The following is a 19,685-nucleotide window of genomic DNA, read 5'->3' on the forward strand; positions in this document are numbered from 1 at the left end:
TTGAGACATACCGCTTTTGTTTAAGCAAGAAAACATTTGTTATTAAACTTCACATTTACCTTTAGATCCCCCAAATAAGCTTTTCCTGTGCTATACGATACATATAATTTAAAAACGACATTATTATGTTAATTGCAACTATAATTTGATATATAAAAAAATATTTTAAAAGACTTTATTAAACTACGATTCTTGAGATGAACTCGCAGTATAGTAACGTTTGGCAATTGTAATATGATTTACCAGATATTCAATTTGACTACCTTTTTTATCACGATTTTTTCAGTAACTAATAGAAATGTAACAACGATTAGTACCAGTAAGAGAAGGACATATTCTTACGTGGCTTAAGTTTGAGAAGCCAGGAAGCTGGAATAAATAAAAAAATACTTAACAACAGTAATCACCATTGACACGTGATTTGTTGGTTTTACGGTATCATTAAACGAGGGCCAGTAAAATAAGATTTAAAATAAGAGAAGAGTGATTCATCTGGCCTTGCGTTCCACCTGGCTCTACTCTACCACAAATATATACATACATAACTTTAATATAAATATACACAAACACGTTCACTGAAAGGCAGAAGAGAGATAAATTGTTTAATTTATTATATCTTTTTAGGATTTCACACTAACAACTTGATAGCAACTATTTAAGTCGTGGTATAAACAAATTAATTCGATTATAGACTTGGTTGCCGCAGGCTATCACGAAGTAGCAAACAAGGGAACCTTAATCCTATGCCGAAACACGATTTTACATTTCTTTTTTTGGAATAAATGCAACTCATTACATGTCTTATTCAAACGAGAAAATACCTTGGGTGTAACAAAGTTTAAACGACGAGCAGTTGAGATTGCAGGTACATTTAGTTTAAATCAGAAATTTAATCTAATGTAAAGTTTGGGTAAACAAGTATTTGTCGCAACTCAATTTGAGATTACAGTGTGTTGGATTTACGGCAATACTTTTAACGATACTTTGTGCATATTTTTATTCATATTTATTATTTTTAACGATTGGCTTTTTTGTGGTTGTCCCCACAGATATTAATTATTATATTATTGTAATCTCTGCTAACTTTGATAAAAGAAGGGACTGAAACACGGTTCGGGAAGCTATAAGACTTCTCTATGATGAAAGATGTTAAATACCGCGACAAATTTAATTATAGTAGGTTGGGGGGAAATGGGACACCTTTAGCACGCAATGTACAAGTATCCTGATCATGTTTTAAACAATTAACAGCGGCCTATGGAAGTCGTGAGGATACAGTTTTATAATCTTTCAGTGTTGTTTGTTTACTACCGATTGGGATGAGCAAATAAGATATGAAGGTGTCCCATCTCCCCCCACCGCACTATATTGTATTTTCTGAATTTAGTAGTGATGATTTAGAAATATGTAAATAATTGTACTAGCTGTTACGTTTTGATCAAAAGCCATTGTTTTTCTCGTATGTATGGTTACTAAATTTAACATATTTTATCAGGTATGGATTGTAGTTAAAGTTTCATAATACTACAAACTTGTATTCACATGGAGGCTAATGAAACAATTGCTGCATACTTAGTGGAACTTTGCCGACAGAAAGGTTGTGTACATGGCTCCTGTATTGTAAGAGGAAACGACACAATATTTTGCGAGTAGGTCATTTATATTTTTATAAGATTTTTTTCAACATATCTTTGTCGAATTTAAACTAACATTTGTTGACTGAAGCCAAATTCCAATATGGATTCATGTATGATATTGTGGTTCTTAAGTTTTAATATCGCGTAACTAGCAACTGATTAAAATTGACTTTAGATAGGTAAGAAAGAAAGCGGTATTTTAAAAGTTGTGAGATTAAAATTTACTCCCGCAATAATTTCAACATGACCCTATAACTTTTCTTATCTTAAAAGGGTAACATTATAACAAAAATATAGCATTTCACGACTAAACCAATACAACATGGCCAGCGTGCCAGTCGTAAAGAGAAAATGACGTATATTCGCGTTGGCGAGATTGAACAACATCTGTGTAGTCGCGTATGTAGGGCGCTTTAAACAAAGCGCAATAGCGCCAGGTCCAAATTCAACGATCGAAACAAGTATGTAACGACACCGGTGATGTGATATATTCGTAAATTATAAGTAAAATGTACTTACTTTTTCTTGGCTACAAATAACATGGTATAACAGTGAGAGAAGATAGGACACGTAACCTCATATTGCCCAATATTTTAAAATTTAAAAAACATGGCGTTTTTTTGAGTTTTTTTTCACAGAAATTAAACTAGTTTTATGAGACAAAACCAAACTGTACAAAATGTTTAAGTTTTTGTTATGAATCTTTAAAAGTAGTTTAATCGAGTACAGTCGCAAAATACAAAATTTCATCGGTTTTACAATGATTTAGCGAGCTTTCAAAATTAACTTTCTACTGTTTCGCTTATTTTTACCTGTTTAAAAAGAACTGTTAATTTCTATTTACATGTTTTTTTAATATTTAAAAACAGTAATCAGCTTTGACGCGCGACTTATAAAGTAGTGATAATACTGTCGAATATTTCTGTAACATTGTTTTTTTGATTATTATTTAATAGGGTCCGTAAAAAAAATTTAAAAAAGTCTCGTCTGACAAACCTTCCATCTTCCCCCACCCAAAGTTAGTATAGACCAAGTTAGGAAACGGCGCTCGTGTCCGCCATTACGGAGCCCACAGAGCGTGAATCGCCTATACAAATGCATGGTCGGCATATGTTCATTTAGTTCTTGTAAGCGATACAAAGCTAGAAAACACATATAGCGATTGTTTTAACATTTAAAATATAATTTCTAATATAAATCTTGTTATATAATATTAAATTTAGGAATTAATGTGAAGTAAATTAATATTTTGACTGGATTTCGGCGTACAGTGTGGTTTAACAGGGTACTTTACGTTGGCGATTAAGACTAACAGCAATCAGCTTAGTTTACATAATAGTATTTGATCATACCTACGAATCTACAGAACCATTCTTTACTACATTTATTATCCAACATTGATGGACATGTAGCTCCAAACTGCTTAAGTACTAGCAGATAATGTGTTCGCGTTTTCCGATTTCATAAAGACCCGTAACTTACTAATTCAAGCAGAGGACCAAAAATAGTAACTTAGTATTGTTTTCCTTAATGTCACTTCGATATTAGGCAAATTTTACAAAGATACCTTAAGTTACGTTGCCGGGTATACGTGTTAAGTTTGTGAGCCAAAAAGTAAAATCGCGGCAATTTACATGCAAAACTGCAGCTAGATACACCAGTTTATGGTAATGTTATGCGTTTTTGTTTGCATTTTTATATTTTATACATGTTCTTTTTTGTTTTTGGTTAGTAAACTTGATATTTTTTGTTTTTTTACTCTTTAATCGATTGAGTGTTCAATAAAAGTTGATTATTTTTGTGAGGTTTATTATTGTGATAAGATATAACATTAGTAGAAAGCCATTTTTACTCGCAGAAGTGCTTGGTTTTTAAAAAATCGCAAAATTTAAACGAAAAACAGCACCCAGCAATGATAAAATGCTATGCCGTGGGCTCCGTAATGGTGGCGTCTATGACGTCATGGACGCGCGACAATGGATAACAAGACTCATTGTTTTACAATCCGTTTCCTAACTTGGTCTATACTAACTTTGCCCCCACCCTACTTTACCTATTGTAAATGCTCTTTGACTTGACCAACTCAGTTCTGCTGACTTTAAATTACTATCTAAAGTTTTAACGTGTAAACGTAGTGTCGGGGACGTTTTCAACGAAGGATCGTAATAAATTTTGACCCGGTGGTCATTGCATTTGTTCCGACCTACTGCGCATGCGCAATAGCGCCCGGTGCAAATATATCAATCCGAACAAACACATTACGACACCGGCATCGTGTGTTGATTTGAGTATAAAAGTTAAAAGATAAACAAGTTAACTTTGTCGTCGATTAAAAACTTATTCAGTTGTGCCAATCGTTGTGTGTGGATTCAATATCTTACTCAGGAAATTCCAAAACATTAAAAGAACGTTGTTTTAAAGGAGTGGGACAGTCGGGTAACAATGTACTGACATTTACTTGGCTTGCAAGCTTTATAGCAATTAATTACTCATTAACTGGGCGATTTTATAAACTATGGTTTATAAGACCATCGTGTTTAATCAATCACTTAAGATTAATGAAAGGTTTTGGGAGAGCTATATATATATATCAATAAACAGTAGGGGATTTAGTTCAAAGGGTCTAAACAAAGATAAGATTAATATGGTTCTGTAGCATATGCAATTACTAAGCGTTACCAATGTTTAGCCTCGCGTAAATATTTATTACAATCTCGCCTAAATAGATATATAGTACTACTCATTTATTACCTTTTTGATTTACTTAAAGTAACCTCAAAGAAGGCCAGCTGATAGCCGTTTGTTTTCTGGCCACGATTGATTAAATTTGTTTATTCAAACAGGCTTTGCACGTCTTTAAGTTTTCTATGTTTTAACTGATTTCTTTCTTTGTTGTATACTTCTTGTTGTATACCCCTTTTACAAGTTTCAAACAGATTACTATATTTCAGATGTTCCAGGGGTTTCATTGGAACAAGATGCGAGGAAACTTATATTGACTTTAGCAATAAGAGTCAAAACAAAGGATCGCAAGCTAAAGTTGTGGGCTTTGCTGCTGTTGGCATTTTTCTTCTTCTTGTGCTGCTGATAGCAATGTTCGCCATTTGGAAGTAATGTTACAATATTTATGGCTTTGTTTGCTTTTTCTCTCCTAGCGTGGTCGGGAAACGACAGCCGTTAAAACATGGATGTTCTGTTTCATACAACTCGTGCCAGCCTACGAGTTACCACGTATTTAACTTTGTTGTTGATTGTTTTTTCTGCATGGCTGACAATTTAGAAAAGACGTTAGTGACAATTGGGTTAAAACAATTGTCGTGTCTTGCCCAATGACACATCTGTCCACAGCGGTAGGGCATGTTCCACGTCAATATCATGGTTAAGCGTAAATAATTTGTTTTTAAGGCGGTGCACAAAAAATCACCACAACAGGCAGTGGGTTCGATGGCAAGAGTCACGTCTTCAGTCAAGGTCAACAATTGAAGGTTCGACCTTCGACTCCAATGTTCGCGAACTTCCGTTAACAATAAATAAAAAGTCAATATTTCCTATAAACCTGTTTCGAAAGCTCCGTTTAGTTGGGTCGAAGTCACACAACACGAGACAAAATGTAAAACGAAAGGAAACATACTGTGATTCAAATACGATTGCGACTGTATCAGGAACATTACCAACCGAAAAACAATTTCATACGACGTGTAATTAAAACAAATTATGCACGACAATTTGTCTCTTTAACGTAACGTATGTTTTCGTAATATATGCAGTTTGTTTAATTTTTTGGACGTTTATTAAATTCACTGAAATAACATTCGTATTAAATGAGATTTTATTTTCGTACTGATGACATGTGTAGTAAGGGTTGAATTAACATATTTTTACCCTAGTATATCCTCTCTAATGAGATTCTGTTTTAAATTTATTACTCTACATAATAAAATGAGTACTTTTCACTTTTTATCCTTGCTTGATGTGGCAATGACAATTAATGTACACACACGTAACTTTGTGGGACGTAGATTTTTTATTGCCACCCAAGAATTTGAACAAATCATTAGTCTCTAGCATTGACTGCTAAGTGTACTGCCCATAGCCACACACACGTTAGAAGCGACGAGCATCGTTGCCGGTATGTTTAAATTGGGCTCAATGAGATCGCTCTATAACCACTAAGCCACGACGACAGTTTGTTTTTGATTTTAGGTTACACATTAAAAGCTTTCACACAACTGCTTTATACAGAGGAAGAATCACACAATCAAGAGTTAGATTTTCGCTATACACGCCTGTAGTACTATGGGGCAAGATGGGATATCATAGGCATCTAAATCCCACATTTCTTTAACAACGCTCTTATAGTCGCGTGGTTACCGATACATTTCTTTGTCCACTACTAAATCGGACGCGAAAAGAGAACCCCCCACAATATAACGTTTTACACGGACACAGGGTTTGAAAAACCGGCTATACGATGATGTGGAGGTGTAATAACTGACATCATGCAAAATGTTTTGAGTGTTGTTTATACGGTTTAACATCTTTTTTTATTTGCAACATATACGGTATTCTTATAATAAACTTAAAATATCATTGGTGTGCTTATAACATTTTAATGAATGAACAAATTTACAGTATTTATAACAAATAGACTGGTTTAAACATTTTCAAATGTTTTAACAAGAACATGAAATTTACAATAACAACAAATATGCATTATAATATGAAGTCATTAAAGAACAAAATTAAAAATATTTTTGCAAAGTTTTTAAAAAATTATTGGAAAAAACAATACCGTTTCTTATAAACTTGAAAACGAAAGAGTGTGATTACATCAAAAACAATTTATTGCACTTTCAATTTTAAATCTTATATGCTTTCGTGTGTAATATATGAACATAATGTAACACTGTAAAAATAGAAATTATAATTTCTGCATATTGGCATGAAAGCGAGATATGAACATTGCAAATGTCTTCATAGCATTGAATATGAATGAATGAAATTTATTTCGGCTCTTCAGTCACGATAATGAAGAACAAAAGAGTTGGCAAAAGCGAAAAGACGGCTAGTAACGGATGAACAAGTTATTCAGACTTCTGTGTTTGTGGCCATGCAGTTTCATCTACCACAGGTTGTTGTTGTGCAGTGCTGTGGAAGATCCCATAACCAAAATACATCACCGCTCCTATGCAAGAATGCAACTTTTATCCTTCCTTGCCAGGAAACGACAGTCGTTATACCCGGGGGTTCTGTTTTATATGCCTTGTGCCCACTTACGTGTTACCACATATGTAGCTTTGCGGGTGATAGTTTTTTCTGTATGGCTGACAATTTGGACTACCAATTAACATTAGTAACCACTGGGTTGGGGCAATTGTAGCTAAGTGTTTTACCCAAGGACAACCTTTGAGTCGATAGCAGGGGCACTAACCACTGTGCCCAAGACAAAGCTATGTATTATAGAGGTTGACTGATTGCAATAACAGTATCTTGTAAACTATAGTTTAAATAGGTCATTTAGTATTTTGCTATCTTCGCAACAAATAATATTATAATTGTAAGGAGGCTGATTTTCTGACACAATAAATTTTACTTTTTATTAACCATCACTGATTTTGACGTATGGGAATGGGAACAATTAAAATGGAAACAATCTTAAATTGTTTAACTACAATGTTTGCCTTATTGGTTAGGTTTAAACAGAACATTTGCGAGGTGCTCGAAAAGGGCCGCTACAATAATTAATATTTACCAACGACCATCCAAACACCAAATCGAATCCAAGTAGCTCCAGGTAGCTTCAACATGAGATAAATGTTAAAAAATATACTGCAAAGTGGAATGCAAGGTACCAGTGGTGTCTGAAATATATATGGGAATAGCTTGTTTAGGTTAAAGGCCCGTGGGAGGTATGACACTTAACAACAATTGCTCTGAGACGGTGGCCAACAATAGGCTGTCCAAATTGTTAGCTATTCAAAAAAAAATCACACACAGAGACAAATTTACTCATGAGGTAACTTATAAGCAGGCACGAGGTGAAACAACATTCATTCATTCATTTAATTAAGAAAAGAAAGACAACTCACTTTGAATAAAAGAACTTTCCGGCTCTGTGGTTGCCTTGCGATAATAACAGCCAGCATCAGTATGATAACGACCATCACAACAATAAGTAAGATTCCCCACCATTTGGATAAATTCCCCCCACCCAAGATAAGCAGTACACTTAGAAGTACCATGGTTGCAACTGTGATAGAAGTATAAAACATAGTTTGAAAATTTGGTCCAGCGGTCCTAATGGATTGTCTAAATTGTCAGCCTTACAGAAAAAACAATCACCCACAAAGTAACATACAAGGTAACTCTTAAGCCAGAGGTGTATGAAACAAAACATCCGTTTTATAAAGACTGTCGTTTGCCGGTCATAGAAGGATAAAGTAAATTACGTTAATTTATTCAAGTAAATGAACCCAAACCAAACACAGAACTTACTGTAATTTGGCACTATAATAGTGTCGCAACTTTTAAGTTTAGTTTTTTATGTTTACAAACACTCATGGAAAATGCAGTTTTGAATATCAGGTTGCCAAACTATTATTATTATTTTTATTATATTATGATTGCCTAAACGTTTTATATAACATCTTCTTTAAAATAAACATATAACAATTTGTACACCAGGATACTCCAGGCAAGGTTTAATAATTGTAAGCAGAACAATAACCACAATCCACAATAATCATTAAATTTTACAAAAAATGGGGTATTTAGATTTTGATCTTTTTAAACAAATTTATGTTTCAACTTATGTGCATGTAATAGAAATACTAAAATAAGTAAAACTTACCTGATATTAAAGTTGAACACAGCACAATGTTACTTGATGTGTTGGTTGGGTAACATGACACTGGTTTCCACAACTGCTTGAAATCATATGCAGATGGAAGAAGTAAAACTTCATCAGATGCAGCTATCAACATATACATAAGTTATGTATAAAAAAATACCATGCATATTGTAAATTTATTTATACTCTCTCAGAAATTTATTTTCCACTTCATCACCTCGATGCCCTATTCATGTTGCATTCATGGAAAAATAAAAAACAAAAAAGCCAAAAACACAATAGAAAGTAGGGTTTATAACGTAGGGTTTATAACGTAGGGTTTATAAGCTTACGAGTTACCATGTATGAAATATTGTGGGTGATTGTGTTTTTCCCACATTGCTGGGTCACATACAATGTTCATCAACATAAGCCAACTTACAATGGTTGATTGAATCTTCATAACTTTCATCAACTTTATCGGGTCTGAAGCGAAGTAGAAGAACGGAACACGCAACAAGGGTGTATGCCATTAATGTTCCAATAGACATCATTTTAACCAAGTCAGACAAATCAAAGATTAAAGCCATAAATGCTAAACAACAGGTTTCAAAATTAAAACAGTTGATAGTTTACATATGGGTAAAGTGTGGTGCAAAACATGATATCAAATTCACATTCCAACCTGAAAAAAATCCGGATACAATCGTTGCAAAAACTGGAGTTCCGTTGGAATCCATTACCTTACCAAGAAACTTAAAGATAAGACCGTCTCGTGCCATTGAAAATACTATGCGAGGCATTCCAACTGCTGCTCCCAAAACACTGCGTTATATTAAACAATTAGTAACCAATAAAAGACAATACATGTAGTATATACACACTCTACTAATCAAACAATTATGACAAAAATCAGAATAATTAAGATGAAAACATAAACTTATGAATGATACTAAATATTGCACAATAAAATAAATTTAAAGTTTACACCTCCTTAAAAAAATTACAACCCAGTATTTGCTTAATCAATATTGGTAATTATACACAGTGTGTTTGTATTTATAACTGTATTTAATTTGAGGTTGAAATATTGCATAATATCAGATATATGACACAGCTTGTTTGTTTAATTTAACACAGGTTGATTTGAAACTTGATTTACTGGCGGCAATTTGATAAAGTAAGGACTTCGTTTAATTTGTTGAAAATCAAGAACTGTCAGCTTTGGATTAGCTTGAGGCCAATTTTGAAAGCTCTTAAGTAAATGACTCAAAAAAAATATTTCACAACAAAAACTAAACCGACTTGAGGGAAAGAAAAAAAACATTTAAACAATAAATAAAACTTCATAATGTACCAGGTCATGTCGTGTTGTCATACATGATTGAAATTCTTGATTCAACTGAAATAACAAAGATCGCTTCCTGAAATTGAATGGAAACATGCACATTCATATTGATCAATGACAAAGCATTATTAATGATATTCCATGCAGTCTTAAACAAAGATTACATTACCAGCAAAAATTAAACTGAATTGCTTGAAACAAATGAATATGACAAGCACTCGATACCTTGCCATTAAGGCACACATTGAACCCACAGCAACTGGTTTAGAAGCCCAACCAAATCCAACATGAATAAATGCAATTGGCAGAGGCGCGTTCACATCCAATAAGTAATAAGGTTGCATTAATGTTAGTGAAGCGGATACTGTTACGTATGCCAACAAACAAACAAGAAGTGTTATGATGATTGAGCGTGGGATTGATTTTGATGGATTTTTAGCTTCTTCACCTGAATGCGTGTTAAACAGTGACATCAGAAAAGATATATTAGATGATATTAACTGCTGCAACAAATGACATTCTATAGAACGTTACATGAACTTTAAAGTAGTACAAATAAAATCTGATCAGCATGACCAATAAGAAAAATTTTTGTTATTTAATTTATTGTTACAATTCACTCAACATTCAGAATGTATAAGACCTTACATCCTTGTTTGTTTCTCACAAATCATCTAACAAGCCACAATACTTGATGAACAAATAAGCTTATTTTGGTGACACATTAGTCAATTAGGCAGTATATTGAAATGGTAAATACACGAAAGGTTATCTAATAATAGCATATTGTTACTCACCAACACAAGCAATTGTGTCAAAACCCACAAACGCATAAAAGCAACTAGCGGCTCCCTCCATCATCTTGGAAAACCCATATGGCATAAAACCCCCGTTGCCTCGACCTGGGGCAGCTGATACTTGCCAGTTCTTAACATCGGCTGAAAACATCAGTTTTATAACAAATACACAGCTATAATGAACATGTAGAATAAACTGTGTTGTAGCAAGTCAAATTGTCTGGCGCCATGGCAAAGTCGTTGGCATGCCTGCTTTTAGGTTACTGGTTCAAGGCTTGTTGCTGCCATTGTGGGTATATGCGTCATTGGGCAAAACATGCAATGGCAATTGCTCAGTAAATACTAATGGGTTATCCAAAGTCTCCAAATTATCAGCCATACAAAAAAAACAAACAATCATCGAAAAAGAAACATACATGGTAACTTGTAAGCTTGCACGAAGCGTATGAAACAGAACACCCGCCGTGGTATAACAACTGTTTTCTGGCCACCCAAGAATAAAATAAGTTACATTCACTCATTCATTCAATAGAAAAACTGTTTGGGAAAATAGGTCAACAGGACCACTTACAAGCACAAGTTTCAAGTCTTGATAATTGGCTCACCTTTAATGAAACCAGCAACTGCACAGAAGATAAGAACAAGAATATTGATGGCGGTTAACAGGGTCATTAACTTACTGGACACCCCCATTCCAGTTGAGAGCAATACTACAAAAACAAAAACATTTGGTAAATTGGTACAAAGAGTTATTCAAAAACATTTATAAATAAATGTCATAAACGTACTTGTAACAAGAACAATGAGGCCAACTGCTAGAAAATCAGGATATGTTGCAAAACCTTGTATATTCATTGGCATGGCAGCACGACTTGCATTAGCTATGGCTCCACCAGTCAATGAATCAAGATTAGAACTCCAAGCTCTTGCAACACTTGATACACCTTAATAATATAAAGTAAGGTAGAATTACAAAACATGTGTTAAAGTCTAGTAGAGCAGCGGTTGGACATTGGAGTGCTTATCAGCTAACTAGAAATTACCAGTTTAAAGTTCCATGCTGCTACCATTGTAGACAGATGTATCTTAATGAAAAGTTATTTTTCGCTTGTTTGCAATTGTAGCCAATGGGTTATCTAAATTGTCAACCAAACAAAAAAATGACAAATAAACAATTACCTACCATTAGTAAGTTACATAGTTGGTGGCCTAACCAATAAGCTGAATATAAAACAAGCATGAAATCACCGCATAAAGAGCACCTTAGGACACCCGCATTGGCGTTAAAAAACCTTGCCAAACGACCATATATAATAATCATCATATTTACCATTAACATGATAATGAAAACAAAGACGTACCAATTATATATTCAAGAACAAGATTCCATCCGATAATAAAACCCCCAAGTTCACCCACAGTAACATAGCTGTAAATATATGCCGAACCCGCTTTGGGAACTCTTGCCCCAAACTCCGAATAACATAAACCTGTGAAACATATAATTTAAATATGTATACAAAATTAATCAACTGAGCGAATACGGCCCATACAACATTTTAAGAGCAATATTTTTAAACACTGATTGGTATAGTTACCAGCTAACATAGATGCAAAGGCAGCAATTGTAAATGAAAGAATCATAGCTGGACCAGCGTCAGTCTTGGCAACTGAGCCTGTAAGAACATAAACTCCAGCTCCAAGGGTACTGCCAACACCTGATGAATGAAAACATATAAGAAGCGCAAGTTCTTTTAGTTTGGCAGCTATGCAAGGTACCAGTGAAGAGATTGGACTTGTGGTTGGGGTTTAGCAGTTAGCCATTTATAGAACTCTTACTAGCACTCAATATCATAACAGCACAGATGTAGTATCAGTATGCTTTACAATGATTATGTGCTAAGTCAGCACCATAGCAATTGGTTAGACCATATATCTCTAACTCTAACCCAGAGATTACGGAGTTCTCATCTATGCTACTGTTGTAGGCCCATTGCGCATGTGTTCTTGTGTGCTGTTGTGCAAGACACTTAACGGCAATTGCTGTGTTCAATAATGGATTGTCTAAATTGTCAGCCTTACAAAAAAAAACAATCACCTACAAATTTACATAGGGGTAACTCTAAGCTGGCATGTGGTGTACAAAATATGGACTGTTGTTTTCCAACCACTTGAAAATAAAGTAAGTTACATGATAAATACCAGCCTTTTAATATTAGAATACAGGGTGCTAGTAATCAATCAGTTTATTGTTCATACCAACAGCAACCAAGTCAAAAGTTGACAAACATCTTTGTAAATCAGACGATTCTGCTTGAGAATCTTCAATTACTTTCTTCCTTGCAAATTTTTGAATCAGTGAACTCCACATATTATTAATTGGTATTGCACAACTCTACATTAAATGGTAACTTCAAAATTTGGACTATACCAAATAGAATAAAACAATTATATTTTAGCCGTTTAATAAAACAGCAAATGTTATACAAACCAAAACCTGTATTCATTTTCGCTCATGTGATCTACAAGAGAAAAAAACTAAACTCATGTATTTAAGGAATTGCTTTTTTCCTATGTTCTCTCGTTTATGACTATCATTTGTAACAGCACTGCAAAGGCAATTATTACCGGTATTTGAGCACGTAAGTGATCATAAAGCCCAATTTTCGGTGAACAATTGTTGTTGAGCACGTTAATAGTCATACAAATTTCTTTTCGTCGAACAACTGTTCTTGTTCTTTTTGACCCAACATTTTTTCGCACTTATTATAAAGGGGGTTAGCAACAAAAAATCAAAGTTTGTGTATTGATAGATATGCTCCAATGTGATCTTTTTAAGGTACTATGAAAGTTTCAAAATACGAAACTATTTTTAATATTCTGATGAATTCTCTTGATTAAAATCAAATCAATATATTTCTTATCCCAAAGTCGAGCAAAAAAACAACAACAACAAGAAAAACTGTTTGACTGAAAAGGATCCGTGTTACCACTTACGTCCTCAATAACAACAGCAAGAGAATGAGTAAGCACGTATGAAACTATTTAGCATGATATTAATTAACCATTCTACTACAACGGTCGACTACGCCCACACGAAAGAATTAAATTAAGAGAATAAACAAAAACCCAAACCACTAGATGCAGCGTGGACGTCAGTGACGTCATAATGGCCACAAGCAAATAGAAGCTATATCCATATAGAAGGTTGGGAGAAGATGGGACACCTTTTCATTTTATTTATACTTGTCCCATTTGATAGTAAACAAAGAACATTTAAAGAATTTTAAAACCGTATTCCCACGCCTCCCATATACCGTTGTTAATTGTTTAAAAACACGATCAGGATATTCAGATATCATGAGCTAAAAGTGTCCCATCTTTCCAAATGCTACTATAATATATATCGTTTAAAACTATCTTATACATAAAACTGTTGTTTCTTAACTAAAGTTTACGTGTTACATACAGTCATCCGGTTAATTTAAAAAAGTATTTAACTTCGTTCAATTTGTTTATTTATTTAAAAAAAACTTTGCAAAACTGACTTTCTGTGTGCTTATGGCCGTTGTGACTTCAAAGCTGCATCTGATGGTTTTTTTTTTTAACTATATCTACCCTAATATAGAAGGTTCGCTTCTTGTTTTTGTCATCTCCTCGTTAGCCCATATAAATCATAAAAAGTCCATAGAAATCACAAGTTAAGCAAATAACCTGTCTATTGTTTATGCTTACATAGACGCCATTTTTATTCGAGCCACTGTACAGTTGACAATTGCGATACTGCGAAATACATACAGAAATGTCTTTTGTACAGACATTTGCCTATGTAAGTAACTTGCATTATTTTCGCGTAGCCTGAAAACGTCATTCGTTATAACACGTGTGTTTTGTTGTAAACAGTTCGTGCCGGCTTACGAGTCACCATGTATGTTACTTTGTTGGTAATTATTTTTTTTATATGGCTAATAATTTGGACAACCCATTAGTGATCACTGGGTTGAAGCAATTTTCGTTAAGTGTCTTGCCAGGAACACATACGCCCGTACATCCTCCAGCAGTATACATACGTTAACGGTTAACCAATAGCGACAGAAAGACGCACCGCATAATCGCGAAAGAGAAAGTGAGAAAAAGTAGCCACTCCTTCAAGCGTAGACATTTAGTTTCTATCGCTTAGTCAAAACACGATCTGTCTGGATCACAGAATTAAAAAAGAATAGAACGCGCATCTCTAATGTCGGCAAAGGAGAGAGGTGATACACTCTCTCTCTTTCGCAGTTCGTTCCCGTTTACTATTGTAGTCAATAGAATCAAGGACGTTTTATGTAGTTTTTATTCGTTTTTTGACTTAATTTAAATTCATAGAATAAAACAACTATTTTCTAATATACATATATATTTCTAACAAACCGTTTATTTGAAGGTTTTAATTTTTTTTTTAATATTTAACTTTCATAGACAAGTGGTTAACTGTAAGCGTTAACCTACCAAATAACTAAACTAGCCTAATAAACTTGGATAGTTGGTGTAGTTTTTAATATAAACACCTAGAACCTCTTAAAACTACTATGCGCCTATCTTTTACAATGGAGACCAAGCGAAATGGGACGGAGTTGGCGGTCACGTGAATAGAAAAAAGAATATATCACGGTTTTGGGCAGTTGCGCGTTCTACTCTTTTTTAGTTCTGTGGTCTGGATTTACCACAGTGCTTAACGTTTATATCGTGATATGTTAAATAAAATTGACTAATGTTCTAAAACAAGAGAGTTAAGCTCCTACGATTAAGCACGTATTATAACTGGCATACCTTGATTAACCATTTTAATTTTTATTAACCCTATACGCAGTGGTTAAAAAACGTTAGACGTTTTTATTATTAATATTATATTCAAAAAAATAAGTGTTAACTGCGATAAATAATAACAAGGTATAAGATGAGTTTAAGGATCAATATGAACACTGTATGCTTAACAATATACACTGTTTGACGGAAAGTAAACGGATCCATATGACCACTTACGTACCCAACTACCCCTGTTTAAATCACAGTCGTATAAACACCGAGTAGTCCAACTGCCGTCTTTGTGTGTCCAAAATAGAGCAAAAGTGGTGACTTTGGCAATGGGTTTAAACTAACTTGTTACGTTTTGTTTGTGTTTTCCTTTCGTGGGAAGGTGTGAAACAGCTTCTATTTACCCTACCAAACATTTTTTAGAAAAAATATATACATTTAGCCGCATTAAATGACTAAAATGTCGCAAATCAACCGCTTCTAATTCTAATTTTTGACTTTTTTTGACACAGAAAACAAATGACACATGTTTTTTACATTTTTTAACTTTTAAATTTGTTTTTAGGCCCAAGTTTTTTTGTAATTTACCGAAAAATATATGTTTTCTCTATACCTACTGTTGTTATTTTGGACCCAAATTGCCGTTCAATTTGTGTTTTACGGAACAATGAGTTGGACTACTCGGTTTTTCTATGGCTCTGGTTTAAATCAAAGATACATACATGCATAGAAATAAAAGAGTGGAACGCGCAACTTTCCAAAACCGTGATATATTCTTTTTTCTATTCACGTGGCCGCCAACTCCGTCCCCATTTCGCTTAGTATCCATTGTAAAAGATAGGCGCATAGTAGTCTTTGAAGGTTTTAGCTATTTAATTCGAAAACTACACCAACTATTCAAGTTTAGTTATTTGGTAAGTTAACGCGCTTACAGTTTACCACTTTTTAGGAACTTTAATTATTTAATTATTTTAATTAAAAACCTTCAAACAAACGGTTTGTTAGAAATACATATATATTGGAAAATAGTTGTTTTACCCTATAACTTTAAATCAAGTCCAAATACGAAGAAAAACTACATAAAACCTCCTTGATTCCATTGGCTACAATAGTAAACGGGAACGACCCGCAAAAAGAGAGTGTGTATCATCTCTCTCTTTTACCGACATTGAAGATGCGCGTTCTATTCTTTTTTATTTCTGTGCATACATGAGAGCTTGATGCTGACAATGACATCCCTATGTGAGAGATTGTGTAATTTATTTTTTTGTCACGCTTTATTGAATTGTATTGATTTAAAACTTTAGGGGTGGTAGGTAATACTTTTACTCAAGTTTTCCTTGAAGTATTTCTTACGCAAGTTGTAATTTAAAAAATTAGGCGACGCTATACGCAAATTAGGCTTTATTTTAATAAATTATTTATTTATTATTTCATAATACAAACAGGTGTACATGACTAACCATGTTCAGTTAAAAATAAATAAAATGAAAATTATGCCATAATTTCGCAGTTGTGCGATGGTTATAATAAATGCGTCCAACCAATGTATTCAACGTGTTGCACATTCCTTGTGATTGTGACTGACCAGAGATGCCATCCGATGGTCATAGCATTATTACGACCCGAACGTATGAATAATTGAATGAACTGATTACTTTATCCTTGCGTACAGTGGCCGGAAAACGACAGTCGTTATAGTACGGGGTTTCTGTTTCATACACCTCGTACCAGTTTACGAGTTACCAACTATATTACTTCGTAGGTGATTTTTTGTACTTTTTCCTTTTTTTTATGTGTGGCTAATAACTTAGACAATTAACCCATCAGTGACCATTGGGTTGGAGCAATTGCCGTTAATTGTCTTCCCCCAAAACACCTACGCCCATAATGGTAGCAACGACGAGCCTTGAACCTATTATACCTCTAGGAGCGCTAACCAACTGAGCTACGGCGCCGGAGTAACACTGCTATATATACGTATCCGAACGTAACACCGAAATACGTTTAAGGTGGAGTTTCCTGCAGAACCGTTTGTATAATATGACACTATAAACAGTATAAAGTATCATAAATGTCCTTTTCACATTGTAATACCAGGGTTTGTCCTAACAAATCGTGCGCAAACTAAACAAAACGACCTTCAGCTCGTTAGTATTTATTCGCTATGCAATATGCTTAGGTAAAGCAACCGGTGGGTGGTAGCAATGCAATAAATCTATTTGCTTTTTACTATTCATGATATTTATTTAGCAATCCGTTTTCGTTAGGAATCATTTGGATCAGAGCAAATCTTTGTGGAGCCGGAGTTTACGCAACTTAACCCACTTTCACACGGACAGTGATCGTACACGTCCCAAAGACCCTGTAAATGAATTAATTGTTAATTATAGTGTGCTATATAAGGCACCTCGACCAGGTTAAAGGGTATGGGTTTGAGGCTCAACGCTGCTAGCAGAGTGTGGGGATGCGTGGGCAAGACATTTAAAGACAGTTGAGCTCCAACCCAATGGTATTTTTATGGGTTTTGATGTTTTAAGCTGCATATAAAAATACTAAACATTATTCACACACAAATGTAAGCGGGCATGAGGCGTGTAACACACATCACCCGCGTTATAACGACTGTCATTGTCTTCTCGTGGCGCCAGAATAAATAATTGCAGCATTTTGTTAAACACATATATTACTGAAAATATATATTTACATCGTTCTCACAAACTGCTCCCTCTATGCTCAATGGGGCACATCTGTTAAAACCATTAAAATCCATGCAACAGTAAGAGGAACATTGATCGCCTTCGACGCAAAGCTCTCCGTCGTCCTGCGTGTAATATGTTCAACTTAATTTAGCGCTACAAATTAAAACGTTTAATTCTATTTTACCAAGCCGAAAATCACTCCGTAGTTGCTTGGAGTTGAAAATCCCATGTTGAGCAAAAGCATTACTATGAATCCAAGTGAAAGTTTCATTTTAGCTGTCTACTTTTAGGACGTAAAACCTATAGAAAAAATGTGGTAGGGTGGGGGAAGGTGGGACATATCTTCATTCTATTTTCTCGTTCTCATTTGGTACTAATAAAGAATCATTCAAAGAATTATAAAACCGTAAACTTACGATCATAGCCCATCGTTAATTGTTTAAAACATTATCTAGATATTTTGATATTACATGCTAAAGGTTTCCCGTCTCACTCTCCAAAATATACAACTTATCAACGTGGGATACCCCTCTCCTGTAGTAAAAACAAACGTGGGTGCCGAGTATATATATAGAGAGCCTTGCCACGTAATTTGGTTGGATGACAAAAACAGGTGTGTCCTAAGTTGGTACGCAAACACATAACATGTGTCAACTTTCTCATTTCAAATATAGTTAGTTCACCTACTGACTAACAGTTGTGTTTACTTGCATTGTAGCGTGTTGATCGATAATAGGCTCATTGTTGCTACCTTTATGGGCGTTATGTGACCTTGAGAAAGACACGGTGGTTACTTTAATCCAGTGGTTTTTTATAGATTGTTTAAATTGTCAGCTGCACAAGCCAACCTCCCAAAAATATTACAAGAACTCGTCATTGTGCTTGTTTTAAAATATTACATACAATTACACTAACAGTTTATCCAAGAACACAGACTTACTGCATCAGTAAAAGTCAAGCGGTTGTAAGAGTAGTAGAGTGGAGACAAATGATGCTGAAAGCAAAGTTGAAACATTTATTTTAAATATTTTTCGGGTCCCTTTGGTGATCTTGGAGTATTATTCGATAGTATTCTCACGGTGCAATAAAGGATGTTACAAGGACGATTACTGTAGCTAAGTTTAAAATTGATTGTTGAATGAATGTACAATTTATTCAATGGATGAAAAAAGCATGATGAAATGCGCATTTTAAATACTTGCTGAATGATATTAAAACTGCTGAAACTTCGCAGGTTATGAGTTCGAACCATCAATTCAAAACCGTTATACAGTATAATAAAATAGACTGAAAAATTTTGTAAACTTTGGTTTTGTCTGATAAAGTTAGTTTAGGTTTTGTAAAAAAATAAAACATGTTGCCGATACGAGAAAAATAGTCAAGGGTCAACATGGGATAAATGCAATAGGCACAACAATCCAATACAGTTAACGTTTCAAAAAATAGCACAGCCAGGCAATTGTGTTAGATTACACACAAGTTACAGATCATATATATTCAGAAAGAGAGAATTTTTAAAGCGGTGTCCCAACTTACACCAGATGGAATAATTTTGGTTTTCCTGCCACGCGAGAG

The 19,685-nt window shown here is 34.4% G+C and overlaps 3 protein-coding genes across 5 annotated transcripts; 1 reads left to right on the forward strand and 2 right to left on the reverse strand.

The window, feature by feature from the left end:
* The first annotated feature begins 707 nt into the window (after nt 1–707).
* LOC149739513 (uncharacterized) lies at nt 708–5,446 on the forward strand. Its single transcript, XM_089873193.1, has 4 exons — nt 708–865; nt 1,496–1,649; nt 4,589–4,747; nt 5,043–5,446. Exons 2-4 carry the CDS (start codon nt 1,543–1,545, stop codon nt 5,341–5,343), a joined length of 567 nt encoding a protein of 188 aa, XP_089729319.1. The 5' UTR covers nt 708–865; nt 1,496–1,542; the 3' UTR covers nt 5,344–5,446.
* A 738-nt stretch (nt 5,447–6,184) lies between these two features.
* LOC149739514 (high affinity cationic amino acid transporter 1-like) lies at nt 6,185–13,115 on the reverse strand. 3 transcript variants are annotated; one of them, XM_089873176.1, is made up of 13 exons: nt 12,871–13,112; nt 12,210–12,329; nt 11,973–12,101; nt 11,400–11,555; nt 11,217–11,321; nt 10,612–10,752; nt 10,040–10,262; nt 9,152–9,291; nt 8,909–9,061; nt 8,488–8,610; nt 7,727–7,887; nt 7,390–7,498; nt 6,185–6,822 (listed from the first exon to the last, which is right to left on the reverse strand). In XM_089873176.1, the coding sequence occupies exons 1-13, from the start codon at nt 12,980–12,982 to the stop codon at nt 6,722–6,724; spliced, it is 1,773 nt and encodes a 590-aa protein (XP_089729302.1). In that variant the 5' UTR covers nt 12,983–13,112; the 3' UTR covers nt 6,185–6,721. The 3 variants fall into 3 exon arrangements, with proteins under 3 accessions (XP_089729302.1, XP_089729304.1, XP_089729303.1); XM_089873178.1 differs by lacking the exon at nt 7,390–7,498 and having other exon boundaries at nt 12,871–13,115; XM_089873177.1 differs by lacking the exon at nt 11,400–11,555 and having other exon boundaries at nt 12,871–13,114.
* Nucleotides 13,116–17,234: 4,119 nt separating this feature from the next.
* Nucleotides 17,235–18,957, reverse strand: LOC149739515 (colipase-like). Its single transcript, XM_089871561.1, has 3 exons — nt 18,295–18,957; nt 18,116–18,232; nt 17,235–17,773 (listed from the first exon to the last, which is right to left on the reverse strand). Exons 1-3 carry the CDS (start codon nt 18,379–18,381, stop codon nt 17,675–17,677), a joined length of 303 nt encoding a protein of 100 aa, XP_089727687.1. The 5' UTR covers nt 18,382–18,957; the 3' UTR covers nt 17,235–17,674.
* Between the last annotated feature and the right edge of the window lie 728 nt (nt 18,958–19,685).

Source organism: Ciona robusta, chromosome 2 (assembly GCF_009617815.1).
Source record: "Ciona robusta chromosome 2, ASM961781v2".
Lineage (NCBI taxonomy): Eukaryota > Metazoa > Chordata > Ascidiacea > Phlebobranchia > Cionidae > Ciona > Ciona robusta.